Source organism: Saimiri boliviensis, chromosome 17, assembly GCF_048565385.1.
Source record: "Saimiri boliviensis isolate mSaiBol1 chromosome 17, mSaiBol1.pri, whole genome shotgun sequence".
NCBI lineage: Eukaryota > Metazoa > Chordata > Mammalia > Primates > Cebidae > Saimiri > Saimiri boliviensis.
Window position 1 is genome coordinate 63,129,724 of NC_133465.1, and position 15,276 is coordinate 63,144,999.

The following is a 15,276-nucleotide window of genomic DNA, read 5'->3' on the forward strand; positions in this document are numbered from 1 at the left end:
TTTTTCACTGGCTCACCCTGCTGACAGCAAGGAAAGCTATGTGACTGGTAGAACCCACTCCACCCCACCCACTGGACATTCACCCTAGGCGGGAGACCGCGTGTGTCTGTAGAGCTGTTTGGACTTGGATTATTACTGCCGTGGGCTGTCCCTGATTCTATCTGAACTCTGACCCCAGCAGCTCACTCTCACCCTCCTCCCACACACCCAATTTGGATGGGTCTCTTCTCGTCCTCAAGCAGCGGAGTAGGGCTGTTCTGGAATCAGGCAGTCACAGGTTCAAATCCCGGTTTTTCCTCACTGTGTGACTTAGACAGGTAGTGTCACCCCTCCCAGCCTCGGTTTCCTCATCCGTAGCATGGAGATGGGACTTGTACTCTGTAGGCTGGGACGAGAACCACTGTGCCCTTCCCAGAGCAGCGACCCTCTGGACAAGCACAGTTATGAGTGAGAACGGTTTTGCCAAGTGCTGTGTTTACCCTGAATCCCAGGGAAGTGGGGCTGGAACAGGGGATTTTTCAGCTAGAGAGGGAGGACCCTGGGGTGAGACCAGCGTGTCCAGCAGGGGCAGGAATGGGGGAGGTACGCTTCGCTGCTTCCCATCCTGGCTAGGTGAAACCTGCTTTAGCTTGTCAGGAACTGCATTCTTCTAGAGGGCCAGAAGGACTTTCTGGGACATCTGGGACTTCCTGGCTTTAGGGTCCAAAGGGCTGCAGCTGTGGTTTCCACTTTAGGGCACTGTGGAGGAAACAGCTTCACACCGGCAAAGCCACTCCCAGCGCTGGTCTCAGGGAGCTGCTGCGGTGGCCGGGGGAGGTTAACCTGGGTTTTTCTCTCTCTCTCTGATCCTTCTTCAGCCACTCTAAGGTGTCCTGTTCCTTTGCCAGGGGCCTTACCCATATGTGCCCAGCGTGGCAGCAGCAGCAGCACAGTATGGCCCTGGCAGAACACAGTGACATTCGTGGTCTTAATCATGTCCGGAGGACCCAGAGCCCTGGGGCTTTGAGGGGGCTATCGGAGCAGGGCAAGAATCCCACTGTGAGAGGTGGTGGAGGGGCAGGGCCAGGCTGGCAGGATGGCACCAGAGAACGTGCCGGCCTGCTGCATTTGACTGGAACAGCGTTTGCTGAAGGCTATTCTGCTCTGTGGCCGGTGTCTCTGGCTTCCTTAAAGTGATAATGTAGAATATTAATTGCAGCAGTCACTCCCACTGATACAGGGTGTCTGTGTGAGAGCTGGCTAGGCGCTTTGGCACATAAGAGTTCAAGGAATCCTTCCAATGAGCCTAGGAGGTCGTTATTATTAATACATTTTATGGATGAAGAACCTGAGCAGGGGTGAGGCTCAGAGAGGTCCAGTCACTTCCCTGGGGTCACACAGCAATCCAGGACAAAGCAAGGATGTGGTCTGTCTGACTCCAAAGTCCACCCTTTTTATTTTTATTTATTTATTTTTTTGAGACAGAGTCTCACTCTTTTGCCCAGACTGGAGTGCAGTGGCGCTATCTCGGCTCATTGCAACCTCTGCCTTCTGGGTTCATACGATTCTCCTGCCTCAGCCTCCCAAGTAGCTGGGATTACAGGCACACGCCATCACTCCCGGCTAATTTTTGGATTTTTAGTAGAGATGGGCTTTCACCATGTTAGCCAGGTCGCTCTCGAACTCCTGACCTTATGAGCCGCTTGCCTCAGGCTCCCAAAGTGCTGGGATTACAGGTGTGAGCCACCGTGCTTGGCCAGTCCACCCTTTTTATTAAATTATACTGGCTGCCATCGTGACGAGCCCCTAGCCTGCCAACACTGTAAGCCCTTTCACTGTCACCCTGGATCTCAGAAGCTCCCTCTGGATCCAAGCCCCCTGAGAGTGACTCTCAATGTCACACCACTGAGAGTCATCACTTCCAGCATCACCCAGCGTGGTCCAGGGCCCTCAGAACCCACAGTATGGGGTACCCCATCCCCAGGGGCTGTGCCTGGGCAGAGGTTAAGGGGTCAGGCAGCACAAGTCCCCTTTCCATCTGCTTCTCATGGCCTGGAAGGGCCCTGGGGCGCAGGGCCCTTCTCTGCAGCACCCAGGAAATGCCAGAACCTTTGTCCTGTGCACCTTGCTTGCTCACCCTGCAGATGGGCCTGGTTACTCCCCTCCTGCAGTGTGAAGGGGGAGGACACCTGTGGGTCCGGGGGAAGGGACCACACATGTGTGTGGCCTGGTATGGAGGGAGTTTCCCCCCACTCTGGGTTTGTGTGTATGTGGGAAGGAGTTTGCATTAGGAGCGGGGTCAAGGAGCTGAGTCAGGGCTCAGAGATTTCTATCGCAGTCAAGGACAGAAGCATTTCAGCCACAGAAACACCGACCTCCCTTCCTCTCTCTTTTCGATCAGCAGAACCAACCCAGGGGAGGCGGCTGCCATTTCATCTCAGGGGCTCTTAACTGCAGAAAGTTTCTCCTGTCTCCTGTGACCCAAGGGCTTGGAACTTGCCACCTACCCCATCCCATAGCCTGGACTATATGGCATCCTGGGTGGCATTTGCAAATGCGCACACACACATACACACACACACATACACATACACACATATACACATACACACACACACATGCATACACACATACACATATACACATACACACACATGCATACACACACATACACACACATACACACATACACACATGCATACACATACACACACATACATACGCACATACACATATACATACACACATATACACACATATACACATACACACACATGCATACACACATACACATACACACGCATACACACACATATACACACACATACACATACATACATACACACAAACACACACACATACACACATACACACATATACATATACACACATACACATACACACATGCATACACACACATATACACACATACACATACATACATACACACAAACACACACATACCTAAACACATACACATACACACACATACACACACATACACATACATATACACACATACACACATGCATACACACACGCACACACATACACACATACACACATACACATACACACATATACACACATACACATACATGCACATACACATACACACATACACATACACACATACACATACATACACACACATACACACATACACACACATACACACATGCATACACACACACATACACACATATATACACACATGCATACACATACACACATACACACACATATACACACATACACGTACACATACACACATACACACATATACACACATACATACACACATACACATACACGCACATGAGCAAAGAGGCAAATTACTCCAGACACGCACATCTGAACACATAACCAATACATGTATGTGCACATACTTGCACATACTTGATTGTCTGCACATATAAACATGCAATGCAAGGGCATACATGTGCATTCACACTCAGGCTTACAACACGCACGTTCTTTCCGATACACAGGTGAAAGGCAGACTGGTAACAGATAAATACACCCAAGCACGAATGCATTCATGCAAACGCACACACACACACACCGGCACATATACACACTCGTTCTCTCCCAGACACACGTGAACAAAAAGGCCAACCAACCCCCACACATACATTTGCACACACCCATGCACACACATTTGCACACACTCGTGCACACACACACATGCAGTCTCTCTAGGGGCCCAGACACAGCTTCCCCCTGCCCTCTGGACTCTCAGCACTGACTAGATGAAGCTCCCAGGGAGTCCTCCAGCCGGCTGACAGCTGCCTGAGATCCATCATTTTAATTCAGGGCTTTTTCTGCTCCTTGGAGTAAGTCGAGTTGCCGTTAGTGCTGATTTATGGGGACAATCCATTCTCCACTTTTGATTACGGTTGTTTTCCATAATTATCATAAACACTCTTTGCTTCACTCGAGATTTTCTTTTAGATTTCTCTCCTGCACTTCTCTTCAAGTAGCAAGCTCTCTCCTGTGCTAACTTAGGAGCATGCCCCCATGGGCTCCAGATGAGAGGGTGCCTTTGGCTCATGCCTGAAATCCCGGCACTTTGGGAGGCCGAGGCGGGCAGATCACGAGGTCAGGAGATCAAGACTATCCTGGCTAATGCGGTGAAACCCTATCTCTACTAAAAAAAAAACCAAACAAACAAAAAAAATAACCCCCCAAAAATTAGCCGGGCATGGTGGCACACCTGTAGTCCCAGCTACTTGGGAGGCTAAGGCAGGCAGGAGAATTGCTTGAACCCGGGAGGTGGAGGTTGTAGTGAGCTGAGATCATGCCACTGCACTCCAGCTTGGGCAACAGAGTGAGACTCCATCTCAGGAAAAAAAAAAAAAAAAAATTCAGGCCTCTCTAAGGATGGCCACCCTCTCATGTCCCACGGTACAACTTAGGGCTTCTCCTAAGGAAACCCAGAATGAAACAGCTCATCATGTGCCTCATTTCTAGAAGACAGCAGATATTTTAGGAAGAGGGTCAGGGCTGGGAAGGGGACACTGGGTCTTGGGGGAAGAGTGTCACCTGGCACTCTAGGACCCTGGCCCTGAGATGCCCTGGGGTTCTTCTGAAGCTGTCTTCCTTTCCTCATCAGAGGGAGATCTTCTGGAATTGGCAGCACTCGGGAGAAGGCTGTTACCCCAAAAGCCTTGGTGAGGGCCTCCCACTTCACTCTCTGCCCGCCCAGCCTCCCTGGGAACCCTGATCCAGTCCCCATTCTCCTCTCCCTCTGAGTGCTTCAGTGCTCACCAGGAGGCACCTCCCAGAACCGCTGGAAGATCATGGGGACCCCCAGGCTGTTATCACTCCAGGGCTGAGGAAGTTGGAGGACAGAGAATAAAAGTCATGGCTGGCGCAGTGGCTCACGCCTGTAATCCCAGCACTGTGGGAGGCTGAGGTGGGCAGATCACTCAAAGTCAGGAGCTTGAGGCCAGCCTGGCCAACATGGTGAAACCCCATCTCTACTAAAAACACACAAAAAATTAGCTGGGTGTGGTGGCACCTGCCTATAATCCCAGTTACGTGGAAGGCTAAAGCAGGAGAATCGCTTGAACGAGGAGGTCGCAGTGAGCCAAGACTGCAGCACCGCGCTCCAGCCTGGATGACAGAGCAAGACTCCGCCGCAAAAAGAATGAAAGGAAAAGAAAAGTCATGGAGGCCTGGAAAGTCTGCCAAGAAGACTGTTGTAGCTGGAGAAGCTCAGGTGGCCATTCTAAAGACGCCCCTTCCCAGGTGTGAGGTGGACCACAGAGGAGGCACTCGAAGCAGGTGCAAGACCCTTTTTGGAACACAAATCAGCTGGTCCCATTTAAAGGACACAGACGAGGCCACCCCCATCTGGAATGAATGAAAAGCACCAGGGAGCTCTTGACTCTCGGGACATGTCATGGGGTCACAGATTCAGCAGATGTGCATGGGACTTAACAGCTGTGTGACCTTGGAGAGGGCCTGCTACCTCTGTGGGCCTTGCTTCTACCAACTGTAAAACGAGCTCGCTGGCTGGAAGCGACACCACTAGCACTCAGTAGGTGCTGATGGCCACGACAGGATTTGGCTCTGCCCAGGGTGTGTCTGGTGGGTGCCACCCGAGCAGCATAGTCCCCCCATGTGCCTCTGGGTCCCTGTTGTACTCACAGGCCACCTGGACTTCAGTCTGCCGCTGCAGCAGGGCCCCCATCCGGTTCCGCACAATGCAACGGTAGAAGCCAGCGTGGGTGCGGTCCAGGCTTGTGATCATGTACCTACAGGACAGATGAGACAGCCAGTGAGCAAGTCAGGCAGCTGCAGGGGTACAGAGGTCACACTGGGCTTAGAGGTCAGAGGTCACTGGGTCACTTTGTATTGGAATAAAAGTTCCAGGGAACTCTTGACTCTCTGGCCATGTCATAGGATCACAGAAAGATCTTTATCAATGAATAGCAGGGATCCTCCCAAAGCCAACGAGGCTTTCGCTCAGCTGCCCAGGAATTAGCCTGTACTTCTCCAAGCACAGAAGGTGCTGTGCCCAAATCCTTTACCCTGACCTTGGGGCTGTGTCAGCTCTGTTGGAAGCAGCTGTTCTCCCTGACCTGTGATTCAAATGACTGAGAAAGGTGGGGACATTTGTTTTTTTTGTCCTTGCAAAGAACTGTGCTATAAATATTAGTTGAAATGGATGGAGGTGACAAAGAAATTTACATATTCCCCCAAATGCTCAGTGTCATTCCTTCCTTAAAATTACATACAGCTCCTGATATGGTATGGCTCTGTGTCCCCACCCAAATCTCATCTTGTAGCTCCCATAATTCCCAAGTGTTGTGGGAGGGACCCAGTGCGAGATAACTGAATGATGGGAGTGGGTCTTTCCCAAGCTGTTCTCACGTGATCTGATGGTTTTGTAAGGGAATTTCCCTGCAAAGCTCTCTCTCTTTGTCTGCTGCTGTCCATGTAAGGCGTGACTTGCTCCTCCTTGCCTTCTGCCACGATTGTGAGGGCTCCCCAGCCACACGAGACTGTGAGTCTATTAAACCTCTTTCTTTTGTAAATTGCCCAGTCTCAGGAATGTCTTAGTCAGCAACATGAAAACAGACTAACACAGCTCCATTGCGGCTTTTGGGGTTGGTGGGGGTGGGCAAAGCCTTCTGAATGAGACAGGCCACTCTTCCGTGGGCTCTGGGGACAGGATACAGGACTCCAGGCTGACCCTTGAAAGCCTGCTCCAGGAACACTCGTTACCTGCAGAGCAGCAGACTGGCATTGGGGGACAGGTGGCTGGGAGCAGGTGTATGTGTACTCACCTAGCTGAGAGGTGAGGAGGAGGCAGGTCAGTCAGAGGAGCTCCTGACAGTGGGACATGAGTGGATGGAGGGGACCAGGGACCAGGGGCTAGTTCCCTTGGTTCAACCAAGGTGACCACCTTTCCCATCCCTAGGTAATGGTCCCACAGGAAGCTCAGAGGAAGAAGGGATATCCTAAGATATCTCTCACCAATTCTTGGGTATCCTAGGGTGTGCTCAGCTGACCTGATGGACAGGTTCCTTGACGCCTGCCCCTAGGGTATCCCTAGGTGTGCCAACCCTGGGATGCAGCAGCCTTATTCTGGGGAGGTGCCAGTTTTGTTTTATTAACACATGAGATCTGGCTAGGGCCTGTTGTCTTCATCTTCCCAGGGATGAAACGATAACCATCACTTTCAGAGCACCATCTCTGCCTCAGACACTGTATTAAGTACTTTTCATAGATTTCCTCATTTCACACAGCAGTTCCCAGACTATTAAGTATCGTGAACCAGTAACACTGAAAAATGTGGGATCAACATGGGACTGTGAACTTCTTCCTTCACCAGGATTATTAAAACCAACCAACCAGAATGCAAACAGACGATCAGGCAACAACAACAACAAACCTTCAAAAGGATAATATTAAAAAGTGCCAGGAGAGAAAAATAAATAGAAATGGTCAGCATTTAATTTAAAAAGGACATTTCTGAGATGGCAAAAAAAAACCCCAAAAAACCCCGAAACCCTAATCGCAGCATAAAGGCATTTTTTAAACTTTTTTTTCTTTCTTATATTAAAAAAAAAAAACTTTTTGAAAAAAGAGATGGGGGTCTTCCTATGTTGCCCAGGCTGGTCTTGAATTCCTGGGCTCAAGCGATCCTCCTACCTCTGCCTCCTGAAGTGCTAGGATTACAGGCGTAAGCCACTGCACCCAGCCAATTTTAAACACATTTTCAAACTTAAATTTTACACAAAGCTCATTGACCCTAGCCTGATTTTTATGAGGACAGTTGTAAACTGTCACGGGTCAGCATTTGAGAACCTGTGACTTAATCTCCACACCAACCCTGCTGGCACCTTCCTTCTAGAAATGGAGAAGTTAAGTCTCAGAAATACCTTGTCAGTAACCTGTAAGTTTCACACACTGTAAGAGGCGAAGTCCAACAGAGCCTTTCAGACTCCAAGCCTGGCTGTGAAGCTGAGGTCACATCCCTAGGGCCCCACCCTCCATTCTGGGTCTGTGCTGGCCTGACTCAAGCTGGCCACGTGCCAAGTTTGCTCTGGCTCTGCAGCATTTTCCAGAACTTTCTGGCTGCCCAAGCCCCTTATCTCCGCCACCGGCTGCAGCTCTTATCTGTCTCTTGCTACTGTGCGCAGCGTGATGGCAGGGAGACAGCAGTGCCTGAGCTCTAGCAAATCTCTCTTCCTCCTTTTACCTCATCTTCAAATCCACCCTCAGCCCTCTCTCCTGCTTGCTGCCCATCTCTCCCAAGGCGCAGGGAGGCTGCTATGGAGAAACTGACTTGGTCTTTAAAGTGATGGGGTGACCATAGAGGGGAGATGGAAGAAGAGGTGGGCTGGAAAAGCTCTCTGCCTTTGGAAATGAAATCAGATATTATTAAAAAGCACTGGAGAGAGGAAAAGAAATAGAAATGGCTGATAAACTCATGAAAAGATGCTCAACTTCCGTCATAGTTAAAGAAATTCAATTCAAGACGATAAGACCATGTTTGCCTGGCAGATAGTCAAAGAGTTTCAGGTGTGGTCAAACCCAGTGGAGTCAGAAATGAGGGGGTGGGGAAGCTGTACCCATAGGGCTGTGGGTGATACTGGAAATTGGTCCAGCCTTTGGGGGAAAAAATCTATGGAAGTTAGAATATGCCAGCTTTTTGACTCAGAGGTTGTGCTCTGGGAGCTGGCCTTTTATTTATTTATTTATAATTTTTTTTGAGATGGAGTCTCACTCCTTCGCTCAGGCTGAAGTGCAGTGGCGCAATCTTGGCTCACTGCAAACCTCCACCCAACAGGTTCAAGCGATTCTCCTGCCTCAACTTCCCAAGTAGCTGGGATTATAGGCATCTGCCACCACGCCCGGCTAATTTTATTTTTTTTAAAGTAGAGATGGGGTTTCATCATGTTGGCCAGGCTGGTCTCGATCTCTTGACCTCATGATCCACCGGCCTCGGCATCCCAAAGTGCTGGGATTACAGGTGTGAGCTACTGCACCCAGTGAGCTGACCTTTTAGATATGCTAGCAACTATGTGGCAAAAAAAAAAAAAATGTGCAAGGATATTCACTGTAGCATTTGCTTGTCATCGCAGAGATACACAAAAGCTAGGAGCAAACTAAATGTCCATCAAAATGGAATTGGATCAATAAATCATGCGGCAGCCACAGAATGAACACATGTATGGGAGGAAGTAGGAAGGTCTCCAAGACACACAGGGCATGGAAAGAAAGTCAGAGCTGGGGAGGAGGGGAAGTTTTGTGAATAAAAGCACGAGGTAGCAAGATGCTAAACAATCTCATACGTGGACTGTTGGGGCGAGAATAATATATTCTTATTGGTGGTTGTTCTTTGATACAGGCTACCAAACCCTTAATATTTTCCATCATGCAAACTGCTCCAATAAAAATCCCCGCACTTTGGGAGGCCGAGGTGGGCGGATCACTTGAGGTTAGGAGTTCAAGACCAGCATGGCCAGCATGGTGAAACCCCGTTTCTACGAAAAATACAAAAATAAACACAAAAATTAGCTGGGCATGGTGGTGCACACCTGTCATCCCAGACACTCAGGGGGTTGAGGCAGGAGAATCGCTTGAACCCAGGAGGCAGAGGTTGCAGTGAGCTGAGATTGCACCACTGCACTCCAGCCTCGGCGACAAAGACTCCATCTCAAAAAAAAAAAAAAAAAAAAAAATTAAATTCGTTGCAAAAATGTGAAAAAGAAGTCAAAGAATAGTGTGAAGACATGATACTATTTGCTATGACGTCATTTGGGTAAATTGAAATAGTACATATATTTCTGTGTATGTGTGTGTACAAATACATAAGCACAAACACACTTAAAACCACACAAACACACTGGAAAAGGCACACAATTTTTTCAAGACAGATACTCCAGAATGTGTTATCTCCCTTTTGGGAGAGGTACCCAGTATGGGGAGGGAGGAAACTTCTATTTTTTGATTTTATGTCTTTCTATGCCATCAGAATTTTCTTTATTGTATGCATAGCTTGCTTTTATTTTAAAAATAAAATAAAATGATGCACATTGTGTACATAATTTAAGCATACATTATAAAAAAAGGCACCAGGGGCTCATTGGATCTGGATTTGTTTGCTGATGTCAGTGAAGCGTGGTGAAATTTAAACTTTAATAAAAGTCCATTCCTTTTTTATTTTATTATTTTTATTTTTTAGAGACAGGGGCTCCTTTTGTCACCCAGGCTGGAGTGCAATGGCGAGATCCTAGCTCACTGTAACTTCAAACTCCTGGGCTCAAGCAATCCTCCTGCCTCAGCCTTCCAAGTAGCGAGGACTTGTCTATTTGCTTCAGCCAGGAACTCCCAGGTCCCAGTTAGGGCCTCATTAGGGTCAGGAGGAAGGCCCAGGGCTGCTGGCCCATCCCCCACCCCCAGGCATCCCTCTGTCCCCCTCTGCGGTTGAGGGCAGGTATTCCCTGCCCCCGCAGCGCAGACACAGCCTCTCTCCCGCTCCTCCTGCCTCTGTCTCTTTGGGCTGTCTCTAGGTGCTCCCTGCCTGGGAGACCTATTTCTGGCTTGTAGGCAACATTATTTAAAGTAACAGTTCCGCCCACTGCCTTTCCTCCCAGGGAAACCCACTTCACTCCACCCAAATTGCAGCTCTTGTCTCCCTGCCTCCCAGGCGGGTGGAAGAGGCATCTGGCCAGCTTCTCGGCTTGCGCGTCCAGCGCACTGTGAGCATCTCCGATGATGACAGTAACGGCACTCATTATCCCCATGGTGCTCCCTCCTGGACCACCAGGACACACTCAGCCCACAGTCTGCCTGTCCCACTCAGCTGCAGCTGCCAGCCCGGCAGGGAACTGCCTGAATCCAATCCCATCCAGGTCACCCCGGGAGTGGGGAGGTGGGTGAAATGGCTCCTGGAGGAGCAGCTGGGCCGGAGCTGAAGGGTGCACGCCTGGCCCACCCAAGAGGAAGTGCAGTATTGGAGAAGGCACCAGGACTTCCACGTCAGGGGCACGTAGGCTTGACTTCCACTTCGATTCTTTCTTAGATGTGTGGCTCAGTCAAGTTATGGAGCCTTGCAAGCCTCAGTTTCGCTACATGTAAAATGGGAATAATGGTGGCCGTCTTTGATGTGAGCATCCAGAGTGGGTACAAATGACTCCGCAAACGCTTGTCCAGTGAGAGGGCAAATGTAAGAGTCATTGGTGGGGAGGCTCAGAGAGAAGGAATAAGAGGGTATGGCAGGGGTCTTCCCCCTGGAGTGGGGATCCTCTAGGGGCTTCAGCCAAGGACCAGGGGAGCACGGAGTCACCTGCCTGGCACATTCCTTGGCTTCTGACCCCGCAACCTCTCAGTCATCTCCACGTGCCTCCTCGAGCTGGAAGAGCAGGAACCTGGCTCCTCCAGGGATGAGGGACAGTGGCAGAGGCTGGGTGATCTGCAACCTCACTTTCCACTCAGCAAGGAAGAGCTGCAGGGGTGTGGCCTCTGGAGCTAGCGCACACTAGGATTCACCCACCACTAGTTCCCTTCAAAGGACCGCTCTTGATTTATTTATGATAGGAAATATGTTTACAATTCAAAATTCAAAGAAAAAAAGTCCACAGCAAAACGTCTCTCCCACCCTCTCCCACCCTTGTCCCCCTGCCACCTTGCTGCCCTGTCATCCTGACCCCAACACTCACAGGCAGGAAATGACTGTCATTAGTTTCCGGAGTATCTTTTCAGAACCTCTTTATGCAAATACAAGCCAATACACATTTAGAATCCTTCCCCATTATAAACAGGAGACACAGCCTCCTAGAGGCACAGTTCTGCTCCCTGCTTTGTGCAAATGACAATATATCTCAAAAATCTTTCCATAGCTGTGTGTGGAGCTTCCTCGGGCTATTTGACAGCTGCAGAGTATTGAGGAATCTTTTGGGTGGAGGAAGATTTGCTTTGTCCCAGTTCAATGGTCAAAAGGAGCAGGTGGTGGAGAGACCAACTTGGGGGCGGGGCTTGGGGCTGGGGGCGGAGAGAGGGCAGTGAAGGAAGAGCACCAAGAACCCACAGCCATTCCCGTCATTCCCGTCATGCCCGTCACAGAGTGTCCTGCAGGGCCTCTGTGGCTCAGTCCACTCTTCCAAGATGAAGAGATGAGCTCAGGATGGAGGGCACAAGACGACAGTGGGAGGAAGAGCCGGGACAGATAATTGGAATTTTAGAGACAAGAGAGGAGCAGGGGAGAAAAAAAACTGCCTAACAAATGTGGCATCTTCTCCAGCACATGAGGAAACACACAGTGCCCTTTTTGGTTCGAGTCCTTGAGTGTCACAGTTGATATTTAAAATGATTCTTACTCGCATTAAATAAGATATTTCAATTCCACGAAGCTGTCAGCAGCTGATGCGGACACCAGAAATAATAGGCACACTCTCCTTGTATTGTCCTCGTTAATAAATCAGACGCCCAGAGACGCACGCGGTGATGCTCACACGGGGAGGGGGTGTGTGAGTGCACACGTGCACACTTGTGCACATACATGGAGCACACCTGTGCACACCCACCCATGGTGCCCATGCACATTCATGCACGCTGCGCTGTGTACACACTGGCAAGCTCAGGCGATCCACCCCATGCAAACCCATACTAACCGTGTACACTCATCTGCGCACACACCGATATGAATACACTGTGGTACACACACAGGCTTGGACAAGGACTCCTCTCCTCAAGTGAACTGTGCTCAGCTGGGTCACTGTATCCACTGGGGGTCAGGGGACCCTGTGTGCCTGCTGCCCGCAGGTGTCACCCCAGATGGCTGAGGCCAACATAGGTTCTAAGGACAGCAGTGGGCAGCTGAGTTGGGGAACCTAGGGTTCCTTCCCTCTCTCCATGGGCTTTTGAGCAGCCTGCAGGAGAGGCAGCAAGGGCTGAACATGTGCATGCCCGTGTGTGTGTGTGTGTGGGGGGGGGTGTCCTCTGACACTTGTGAGCACACACTGGGCCCGTTCCTGCAGCAGGAAGACACCGGTAGAGCTTGAGGACCTGGCCACGGGGCTGGTGGTCTGCTAGAAAAGGACTGACTCCATATTTGTGGGTTCACTTTTGCAAAGGTTCTTCAGGAAATCAGGCAAAACTCTGGTCAGGGCAATTAGAAGGGAAAAGAACATGACCCAGGTAATAAATAATAATAATACACCATCATGCAATAAACATAAGAACTATTATTATTATAAGTGTCACTGTTCTAAGGACTTTATATTTTTTTTTATCACCTTGCTGTAATTTTATTTTTTTAGTTTAATAAATCAATTAATTTTTGAGATAGAGTCTTGCTCTGTTGCCCAGGCTAGAGTGCAACGGCATGATCTCGGCTCACTGCAACTTCAGTCTCCTGGGTTCAAGCAATTCTCCTACCCCAGCCTCCCAAGTAGCTGGGATTACAGGCGCGTGCCACAATGTCCGGTGGATTTTTGTACTTTTAGTAGAGACGGGGTTTTGCCATGCTGGCCAGGCTGGTCTCGAACTCCTGACCTCAGGTGATCTGCCTTACCTCAGCTTCCCAAAGTGTCACAGAGAGACAGAGAGTCAGAGAGACAGACAGAAAGAAAGACCTAGGGAGAAAGAAAGAGAGAGAGAGAGACAGGGAGATTGAGATGGAGAGAGACACAGAGAGAAACAGAGAAAGAGACAAAGAGAGACAGGGACAGAGACAGAGAGGTAAAGCCCTCTCCCCACGTAGGACACAGCCAGAGGCTAGGTAGTGGCAGCAGGCTGGCCAGGGAGGGTGATGTCAGCTGCACCCCGCGGTGAGGACTGGTAGGGCACCTCAGGAACGGCAATGTCTGTCTTGCTATTTTCAGCGGTTTCCGTCCTGTGCTGTAATTCCCCTCCCACATCTTTGGTGAGAGTTGGTGACAGGCACAGCCTGTTCTGTGGATGGTGCTTGGGGAAGGCTGCTGTGCTCCTGGCTGGGGGGCTGGGGGGCTGGGGGGTTGCCTTTTGAAGGGGAGGCAGTAGCCTCCGGAGGGGAAGGGTTGGGGGAAGATGCAGAATTGGTTCTGGAGCAGGCGCTGGGTAGGGGACAGGCAAGCCCAGGTGAGCTGAGCACGGGCTTCCAGAAGGCGGGGGAGGGCTCCAGACTTGTCCCTTCCCAGAGGACAGACACTGGGATAGGGAAGGATTCTGTGTCCCTTGGAGGAGGGGGGGCTTGGGCACAGTGTGTTCCCCCTGCTTTCTAGGGGACCGAAAGGTGGAGGGGGGTACCCGAAGTGGGCAGAATAGGGAGGAACTCCTGACTCTGATGAGACGGTTAATTTTAGGCGTCAACTTGCTGGGCTGAGGGATGCCTGCCCAGACAGCTGGTAAAGGGTGGTCTGGGTGTGTTTCTGCGGGTGTTTCTAGAGGAAATCAGTATTTGGATCAGCAGATGGAGTAAAGAAGAGAAAGAGAGAGACAGGGAGACAGACACAGAGAAACAGAGACACAGAAAGAGAGAGACAAAGAGACAGGAGACAAAGACAGAGCAGTGAAAGGTCTCCTCCCTCGTAGGACATAGCTGGAGCCCTCACCGATGCGGGAGGGCAGCATCCGGTCCGCCGACGGCTCCGATGGCACAAAAAGGCGGACGAAGGAGGAATGTGCTGTCCTGGGAGGAGACGCCCGTCTTCTGCCCTTGGACACCGGGACTCCTGGTTTCTGGCCTTCAGACGCTAGGACTTTGACTCAGGGGCTCTCAGTTTCTGGGCCTTTGGGTCCAGACTGAATGACAGCTCTGGCTTTCTTGCGTCTCCAGTTTGCCGGCGGCAGTTCGTATGGTTGGTCGGCCTCCATAACCACACGAGCCAAAAACCCATAACGAACCTCGTGCATCTGTCTGTCTCCTGCTGGCTCTGCTTCTCTGCAGAACCCCGACTAATACACTGACTGTAGAATACGGGAGATGGGTGGGGCGCAGTGGCTCATTTCTGTAATCCCAGCACTTTGGGAGGCCGAGGCTGGAGGATCACCTGAGGTCAAGAGCTGGAGACCAGCCTGGCCAACACGGTAAAACCCCATCTCTACTACAAATACAAAAATTAGCTGGGTGTGGTGGCATATACCTGTAATCTCAGCTACTTGGGGGATGAGGCAGGAGAATCTTTTGAACCTGGGAGGTGGAGGTTTCGGTGAGCCAAGATCATACCACTGCACTCCAGCCTGCACGGCAAAGTGAGACTCTGGCTCAAAAAAAAAAAAAAAAGAAGGTCTATCTCCTATTGGTTCTGGTTCCGAATAAGGCTGAGCAGGGCTGGATACAGATGTGCCTGAAGGCGG

General features: G+C 50.4%; 1 protein-coding gene across 2 annotated transcripts in view; it reads right to left on the reverse strand.

The window, feature by feature from the left end:
* SDK2 (sidekick cell adhesion molecule 2) overlaps positions 1-15,276 on the reverse strand; it is a 317,714-nt gene that overhangs the window by 139,735 nt on the left and 162,703 nt on the right. For both annotated transcript variants that reach the window (XM_074388917.1, XM_010342476.3), the window contains exon 3: positions 5,635-5,741. In XM_074388917.1, coding sequence (XP_074245018.1) covers positions 5,635-5,741 — 107 coding nt within the window. The remainder of the gene's footprint in view (positions 1-5,634; positions 5,742-15,276) is intronic.